Source organism: Colias philodice, chromosome 14 (genome assembly GCF_061535455.1).
Source record: "Colias philodice isolate Cphi_HAF_F1 chromosome 14, ilColPhil1 Martin Lab GWU primary, whole genome shotgun sequence".
NCBI lineage: Eukaryota > Metazoa > Arthropoda > Insecta > Lepidoptera > Pieridae > Colias > Colias philodice.
The window spans coordinates 4,476,057-4,485,264 of record NC_143099.1 but is presented as its reverse complement, the minus strand read 5'-3'; the positions used below and the strand labels follow the sequence as shown (position 1 = coordinate 4,485,264).

Genomic DNA, 9,208 nt, shown 5'->3' with positions numbered 1-9,208 from the left:
TTCTTTTATTAATGATTACAATCACAACAACGATTACAATAACATATGGGAGAACTGACAAGAATGATTAGAGGAAGCGTGTATATTTGAAAGTGCGTTTAGTGCACATAATAAATGGGTGAATGTAATGTGTGAATGATGTTTGTTGGCAAATTTGTAAGTGAAATTACATGCTTTTAATAACTACACTACAGCATGTCACTAGTGTGACTATAAAAGCCATCAATACAAGCGACTTCAATTACGTAGGTTACACAAAGACAGTAAGAAAAAGTAGGTAAGATATCAGGAGGAATATACACTAAGGCCTACTACAATAATATGAAATTGTGCCATTCACATAAAGCACATTTATTATAAATATTGTTGTTCTTATAATCTATTTGCTTAATATCTATGTTTAGGTCTGCCACTAATTTGGTCTATTTAATTTTCATATTCTGTATAAGTTTACACATACATTAAATACCAAATTAACATAACAGCTTAAATAAACAATATTAATCAGTTTTAGATTTTAATGTGATGTACAGTAAGCATTCAATTTTATCACTTCTGAATACAATATTTACAATTAATTAATAAAACTATAAACATGTAAGTACATTCAAGTAATAAGAAAAACAAAATACACAACCAAGGGTTAAATTTAACTAACACAAAATGGCACATATTTAAAGAGGTATTTATACCTAACCATAAGAAAGTCAAGTAAATATGGCATTATGATATTCATACTAAATCAATTTTAAATACAATATGTATATGTATAATATAATATCTTGTTTATTTATTGCACTACATAGGTTGTTAGATTTTTTTTCCTGCAAAAGTGTAACAATGTCAATTTCTATGAAAGCATATAATATTTAATCTACATATTTATGTAATAAAATACAAAAAAATTCATAATATTATTATTTCTATACTACAATGTGTATAATATTCTTAATTCTTCTAAATAATAATTCTAAAATCACTCATAAATCCTTTGCATATAATACTGTAAAAATTCTACACAGCCTTACAAATAACCTATTTTAATTAAATGCAACACGGAATGTTTTTATTATTATTTTTTGTGTTTTTATAATTTAATTCAGATAATGTTTATGGTTATTGTAAATATGCAAACATAATACTAATGTTCATATGAAACTTTTTCATAGTAATAATATAATACTGACTTTAAAAATCTATTCTGAAGCATGCTCTCCCTAATTTTAAGAAACAACTACTGTAATGGGAAATATCACTAGATATTCTAGCCTAATTCAATAACATTCTTAATTAAGATTGCTTAGGTATCATATTTTTGTCATAATTTCTTTTAAAATTAATAAGGTAATTGTATAGGCAAGTACATTAAGTAATTTCCGAATTGAGATATAAAGCTCTACAAATAATTACTTTTTATTAGAAGGTAATATATTAAGTAGCAAGACAAAACTGCGAAGTGGTATCAATCAATTGATATTTCGTGAGATTTCTTGTATGCGCCTTGCATTACACTCTTTGCAATATAAGTGATTGTCGAGGGGGTAGCAGCCTCTGCCCTCTTCTCTTGAGCAAAGAGACGCCCCACAATCTTCACAAGCATAACACGCTATATGAAAACTTTTATCTAAAGCAACAATTCTTACGGTTTCTTCAGCCCCACCTTCTGGCACAATTGGTTCTCGACAAAGCGCACAACGAGGTGCGTATCTGAAAAAAATACAAATTACTATGAATAAATTGTGTTTTGTTGCAAACCATTGTTAAAAAATAACTGGAACATTTAATTTTATGCAAGACATGTACTTAATGTTTTAATGTGCCTTTCAATATGTTACTTGCTAGTAGACGTTTGTAATCTTCATGATATTCCATTCCAAAGTAGATTATTAGAAAGTTAAAGAAAAAATTTGATAGCTAGTAGCTATTTTTTTTTTCATCACTTGCCGATGGCGCTTTTAGGCGCTTAACATCGAGTTGCGGAGAAATGCCCATATATTATTTACTGGCGGTCCGCCCCGGCTTCGCCCATGGTACATATTTACGTTTTCCCAAATAAAATATAGCCTATACAGATTCTGAAGAATCCCTCTAAGTAATGGTAAAAGAAATTTTGAAATCAGTCCAGTAGTTTCATAGTAACATACAAAAATACAAAGGTTTCCTCTTTATAATATTAGTATAGATTATAAGCTAGGCATTACCTTTTATGAAAATCTTCGATACAATGAATACGATTGACAGCATCTACAGTAAAGGGTATTCCATCCAGGCTTTTCTGACAGACCACACAGGTAAAACATCTAGGATGGTATGGCTTTCCCGTAGCTCTAAGTATGCGGTCCAGGATTGGATCACTGCAGACACAGCATTTTTCTAATGTTTCTAAATAATCCCTCTCACATAATGCTTTTCCTTGTACGGCATAAAATGGTCGGCCCTGAAATAGCATATGGGAATTTTGTTACTAGAACTTTGGAATAAAAATAAAATATAATTACAGAAGTAACTCAACATGCTATAAGTACGTGGCATACCTACATAATATTTAAATAATATGATTATCAATTATTTAACTTACCTGTAAGTTAATCCCACACTGTTGGCAGCAAAAACATTTAATATGATAAATTCTCTCCATAGCAGTACATCCTGTTGTTTCACCTAAAATTTTTTCACCACATCTGTAGCAATTACCACAATATAGTGCATCATCTGGTTCAGGCGTGGACTCTATTGTTGTCCCAACATAGCCCCCATACAGTGAGGTTCCAGATAATTGACTACAAGGTCGAGGATTTATGGGCTCATATAATGACTCATAAGTAGATGACGCCTGCGATCCACCGTACGTAGAAAAATCTTGGGCGTTCACTGATGCTGACGAAGGAGGATAAGCGGATCCAGGACGTCGTAGTTCACTATAATTCGACTGTATACCCATATCACTAATACGAGACACTTCTGACACTGCATCTCTATCATAAAAGTTCTCCATAGGCCGCTGCATTGGAACATTTGTGTACACATGACTGGTGCCGCCAGGAGGAACCAAATTGCTGTAGAGAAGTACATCTCCGCTTTTACCTCTTGCTGAATTTCGTACAATACAACTTTTGACGGGCACTAAGTTTGAATAGGTGGAGCTCGTTCGACTCCCTGATTCTAGTCTCGATGAATAGGACGGTTCGCAAGCAGACTTTACGCTGTAACTTTGAGGTATTTGTGGCAGCGGTGGTTTAGATTTCTTAGGCGGTATGGAAGGTTTTCTTTTCGCTGTATTTATATCATCTTGTAATTTAGCATCTAGTTCGTTCGCATAAATACGTAGGTCAGCCAATTGCTTATCGAGTGTATTCATTTTTATGCAGTGTTATGTACTATTCTTATAATAATGTTTCTTGGTTTAATTCATAAAATGTTAAAAATCCATAAATCGGCACAGCCCAATTCTGTACACAAAAAGCTTGTTTTTACAAAAAAAAGTTTTTTTATCGCAGCGCCACAGATTAATATTCGATTACTGATTGCACAGACTCTTTACGACTTTGACATTATCAATCAAAATAGTTGTGTAGAGTCCATTTCAAGAAAGAAGTCCCGCGGACAATTATGGAACTAATTTAAGAGATGGGGAGATCGGCCAATACATTACATATATCAATTTTTAGGTAATTGTCTTCAAAATATGATGTTTTCAAAAAGTTATTAATCAGTATGTGTGTACAGTATTATCTATTTCATTTGCTGCATTATCTCATAAATTTGACTATATTTTTTTACTTATGATATTTAAAAATGAAAACCGAAAACGATTTCAGATTGTTATTGTAGGATTTGATTAATCACGCGTCGTAGGTACTCGAGCTTTACTCGAGTATGTGAATTTGAATGAGTATAATAGTTCTATAAATATAAAAATGAAACCATTTTTCTTGTTTTCCTTTGTTTTCCTTGGACACGGCCGCGGCATCACGCGTGAACGGGTGGACCGATTTTGATAATCCTTTTTTTATAATATGCCTTGAAGTACGAGGATGGTTCCTATGGAGAGAAAACGTACCTAAACATGTAACACGGGCAAAGCCGGGGCGGACCGCTAGTTTTAGATAAAATGGGGATTTATTGAAAGAAAACGATGTCCTGATAAAGCAAACCAACAGTTTGTTACATAATAACGTTCCAATTAAAATATTACTTAGTACTATTGAACTAACAAGCAGAGTAAAGTTATGGGTATTTTTGATTACATGCGATAAACTAATCACTGCATACTGCACACTGACTGATGTTCACAGTTCTCAAGTTTTCTTACAATTCTTGATCATAGGTATATTCAAAAGAAAATATGGTACTATGTCTAGTAACATTCATTATAATGGTAATTATAAAATAAACAAAAATAAAATAAATAATGCCCTTTATTTACATTATAAATTGCTTTTCAGTTTTTCGCAGTTTATTCTCAAGATTATGATGGTAAATCTTTATACTTTTCGGATACTTTACAGTAATCATGAATGTGAGAGTTGATATTTTAATATTTTATGTTTCTTTTGCTTTGATTAGATATGGCTCCAACTGAACAACCAGAAGAGGAGGTAGGTAAACGGGAGATATAAATACACAAATTCTGTACACTTAAGAATATACAGAGCATTTATAAGTAAGAAACTTTTTTTTTCAGTGGCATATGGATTTCATGCCGGTAAGTTAAATCTACCGACATAAAAGAGGAATTTTTAAAAACGCATGTATAACACGACAGATAAGCATTCCTAACTAGTATGGTCGTAGTGTGATGATAATATCATCACGCTACGACTAATAGCTATAATATAGCCTATAAAGTTCCTCGATAAATGAGCTTTCTAACACCGAAAGAATTTTTTAAATCGGACCAGTAGTTCCCGAGATTAGCGCGTTCAAACAAACAAAAAACTCTTCAGCTTTATAATATTAGTATAGATTACCTAATATTTTATCTAATTATTATTTACCTAATATATTATAGCGTGATGATAATATCATCACGCTACGACTAATAGCTATAATATAGCCTATAAAGTTCCTCGATAAATGAGCTTTCTAACACCGAAAGAATTTTTTAAATCGGACCAGTAGTTCCCGAGATTAGCGCGTTCAAACAAACAAAAAACTCTTCAGCTTTATAATATTAGTATAGATTACCTAATATTTTATCCGGAAAATCCGATTGTTTGTTTATTAGACGGGATACTTGCCAGATAGTGTTTATAGAGAGCTAGCGTGGTACGGAATACTGCAAATTCAACCACTTCACCATAGCTCCAAACACAAAGTTGCCGCTCAATTGATTTGGCAACACACACTTGGAAGACCCCATGTTATTATGGAAAGTCCACCACAGGTAAATAATTTAACACAATATAAATAAAAAAGGTAAATAATAGTTGTCTAACTAATATAGGTAACTAAATAATAAATTAACGTACCTATAGGTTTAATAAATATCTTAAACGTTCATCGATGTAATGATAATCAATAAGAATATGCATCTTATTCTACTTTGTAACCTCTAAGCTATGGGTTTTTATTAGAGAATTCATTTTTATTTATAGTCCCTACAATCGGAGGGCAAAGTAAGTCGACAGATACTCGCTGAGGAGGCAGCCAAATGGTCACGGGAACAGAGAGCAGCCCAAGAGGTGTTAATGGAAAACATAAAAAGCGGTGGCAATGGTCTTACCGTTCGGACAGTAGTGAGCGCTTCTAAGAAAACGACGTACATAATACAAAATGGTATTTCTTTATTTTGGCTAAGTTGAACTTTTATAGAACTTTTCAGAACTCGCGACACTTGCGAGCTAAAGCCAAACTATATAGCAAGAGCTTTTTTCGCAAACTATCAAGTATCATTACATTACTTTATTAATTCTTTTATATTATATCAGGTATGTATTCGTTTCCTCCTAGGTAATTACTACAAATGCCCAGAAGGTTCTGAACCAGATTTGGACGCTTACAGAGTGCAAGCTAACATGCATGAAAGAAAATGTACGTATGGAAAGCAATCAATTCAAGTCCCTGTAGATCCATGCATAGAGGCTGAAGTGGCACCCATTGAATACTCTTTCCATGAAGGTTGGATGTTCTGTCTTGGTAATGGTGAAAGAGAGAACAATTATTTTCAAAATGGAACCTTGGATTGCGGCAATAAAACAAAAGTCAGTTATTAAATTTCTGTTTGTTTAGCGCATTCATTTGTTTTACATGAGTGTATGTTATATGATTTTCCTGTAGGTTTCAGTGGATGAATTTTTAAGCTTGTGCGCAATTGATAACAATATCGTTATAACATTTGACTATTTTGGTGATGAACCACGGAAAGATATGATGCACAATGCTACACTTTGTACTACTTGGGACCCTTGTCGTCTATCGTATTTATACAGATTAGAGGTAAACACTTTCAGTTATTAACAATTTTTTTGAAGTGAAAACTTCTTTAGCGGCGTTGTGCACTTTTTCTGTAATGGGTATAAAATCTTAAACTCGCGTCAGGACACGTGACCTGATCGAAAAAGCGTAAGACGGATACCATTCCAAAATATCAAACATGCTCAACGTTAATAATCAAGTTTTCACTTCTGCCGGCACTCCCGGAGTGCAACCCGTCGTTTAGATTTCTAACTGTTTTATTATTTAGCCTCCACCTGTGGAATTAACTCCTGCGTTCCCTACGTCCACGCCGAATCCATGCGATACAACTCTTTGCCCTGAATGTGTAGAAGGCTTTACTGAAGATCACGGAGTTCCTATGGATCGTAAGATATTAAAAGAGTGTAATATTTTTTTATGATTTATTTCCATACTAGCGGTCCACCCCGGCTTCGCCCGTGGAATATATTTACGTTTTCTCTACATAAGAACCATCCTCGTACTTCAAGGAATATAATAGAAAAGAATTATCGAAATCGGTTCAGCCGTTCACACGTGATGCCGTGACAACGCGAAACGGGTGCAGACCCGCCGCCTTTTTATAGCTCCCGCCGCGAAGCGCGTCGAACGCGGCAACTGATACACAAAAATAATCCTTATGGCATGATTCTGTATTCACGCGCGATGACTTATAGCGTATTTCACGTATAACTTTGGTGTTTCTACACCGATTTACATGATTCTTTTACTATAACCTGCCCAGGAGTATGAAGAATAATTGTGCCAAATTTGGTTAAAATCCGTCGTGTAGTTTCTGTTTCTATAGCGAATATACAGACAGACAGACAGACAGACAGACAGACAGACAGACAGACAAAAATTTTACTGATTGCATATTTGGCATCAGTTGCGATCCCTTATCACCCCTTCATAGTTTTTTTTTAAATATATTTAATGTACAGAATTGGCCTCTCTACAGATTTATTATAAGTATAGATTACCTACTTATGTTTTATTTTATTTTTCAGTTGGATCCGTTGAAATTTGAAATAAATATTGATGTCCAAACGTGTTTGTTTTATTTATAAACTGTTTCTCGAACGCCTCATGGGTACTGCGTAGGCCTAAGTAGCCGTCCGGCTGACCGCAAGCACAATATTATGTACGTAATATTCATTTCTATGTGCACTGTGCGGTCTGCGGTAGCCGCATCGCAGTGCGCATAGAAATGAATATTACGTACATAACCACTCAAGTGCTGAACGACCGGGAGCCGGTCGATCCACATTCAGGGGCATGTGCGTTGCGACCGGCTCCCGGTCGATCAACAGTCGTGGGTTTTGCGTTCGCTTTATAAAACGGTCTAATAACCTTCCTCTTTCTAACTTATATGACATGTTAAGGAAAGAACAGGCTAGCTATAAATCAAGATAACAACATAACCACATGATTTAAGTGGCCCACTTTTCATGACACATTGAGTAGGTAGTTTTTTGTACAAAAAAATAAACAAGGAATGTGTAAAAAAAATGTATGGGAGGGTATGATGTTTTTATTTTCTCGTAAGAAGAGTGTAACAAAGGATCAATAAATATTAAAATCTCACTGAACAGCTGTTTTAATTTTTTATTAGCAGACAAAATGTAACAAAAATTACAAGGGTACATTTGCTTTGACTCAGAGCGTTTTCACATTATCCGATCCGATATCGGATATCGGACGCCGATAGCCGATATCCGATATCGGATACAATTTTCCCTTTCACATTGTCCGATAAAATCCTTCCGATATCATCATGAGTGTTGCCAGAAATTTTTAGAGAAAACTAAACTAAATTGCCAGTTGATAAAAAAAGGTATAATTAAAGAAAATTCAAATGATAGATCATAGTTGTACATACATTAAAAATAACTACTTACGTAAAAAAAAACAACTTCAAAAAAAGAAAAGAAAAATGTAAAAAAGATTTGATATTTAATTACTGCATATTATTTAGATGTGCTATTTACTAAATAGTTTTGAATTTTGATATCGGTTATTTGTATAGTATATTATGTTAACACATTATAAATTAAATAAATTTATATCAATACCTACTACAACCTAGTATTAGTTAATAGTTTTAGTAATACATATTATGTATCAGTAAATACCTTTCAAAATCTATTAAATGTATTTTTAACAAGACGTACCTAGTCATTTAGTCATTTTTTCACTATATACATTTATAAAAGTTCATGTAGTACCCTATGATAAATTTATTAAGTGATACAATCTTTGTTCACATTTTCTATTCTTTTTCTTATTACACTGTAAATAATATTGTCACCCGTTCAAATATATATTTTATAATATGATTGTTGTTATTTCCTGTAAGTAAAGATACATAAATTATTTTATTGTCATAAGCAATCTCCTGTGAAATCTCCTCCTTTTTTGAAGTCGGTTAAAAACAAAGCACTCAATGACAACAATAGGTACCTACAATAAACAGCACAACCAACATCCGAGTAGGAGGAGGAGCGAGGCAGAATGAGTTAAAATAAAGATGATAGACACTAATATTTTCGAAAATAGATATTTGAATTTAAGAACGCAATATATTTTTGTTTACTTCAGTTCAGCCAATTGCCGTATATTTTAATACGGTAATTAAAATAGCTGCCGTATAAATCGTATTTTTAATGCCTATAAATACTTAAATGTGTGTTTTCTTAATAAAAAAAGGTTTCTTTTAATAGAAAGGATTTTAGGTTAAAGCAAAGAATTTTTTTAAAGATTTAGCGCCATA

At 33.2% G+C, this 9,208-nt stretch overlaps 2 protein-coding genes across 2 annotated transcripts; one reads left to right on the top strand and one right to left on the bottom strand.

Moving 5' to 3' along the window:
* Positions 1-8: 8 nt before the first annotated feature.
* On the bottom strand, positions 9-3,508 carry LOC149482776 (thyroid receptor-interacting protein 6-like). Its single transcript, XM_089703513.1, has 3 exons — positions 2,579-3,508; positions 2,202-2,437; positions 9-1,707 (listed from the first exon to the last, which is right to left on the bottom strand). Exons 1-3 carry the CDS (start codon positions 3,356-3,358, stop codon positions 1,467-1,469), a joined length of 1,257 nt encoding a protein of 418 aa, XP_089559639.1. The 5' UTR covers positions 3,359-3,508; the 3' UTR covers positions 9-1,466.
* A 1,769-nt stretch (positions 3,509-5,277) lies between these two features.
* Positions 5,278-7,484, top strand: LOC149482775 (uncharacterized). Its single transcript, XM_089703360.1, has 6 exons — positions 5,278-5,386; positions 5,598-5,778; positions 5,953-6,203; positions 6,280-6,438; positions 6,686-6,803; positions 7,446-7,484. Exons 1-6 carry the CDS (start codon positions 5,369-5,371, stop codon positions 7,463-7,465), a joined length of 747 nt encoding a protein of 248 aa, XP_089559486.1. The 5' UTR covers positions 5,278-5,368; the 3' UTR covers positions 7,466-7,484.
* The last annotated feature ends 1,724 nt before the right edge of the window (positions 7,485-9,208 follow it).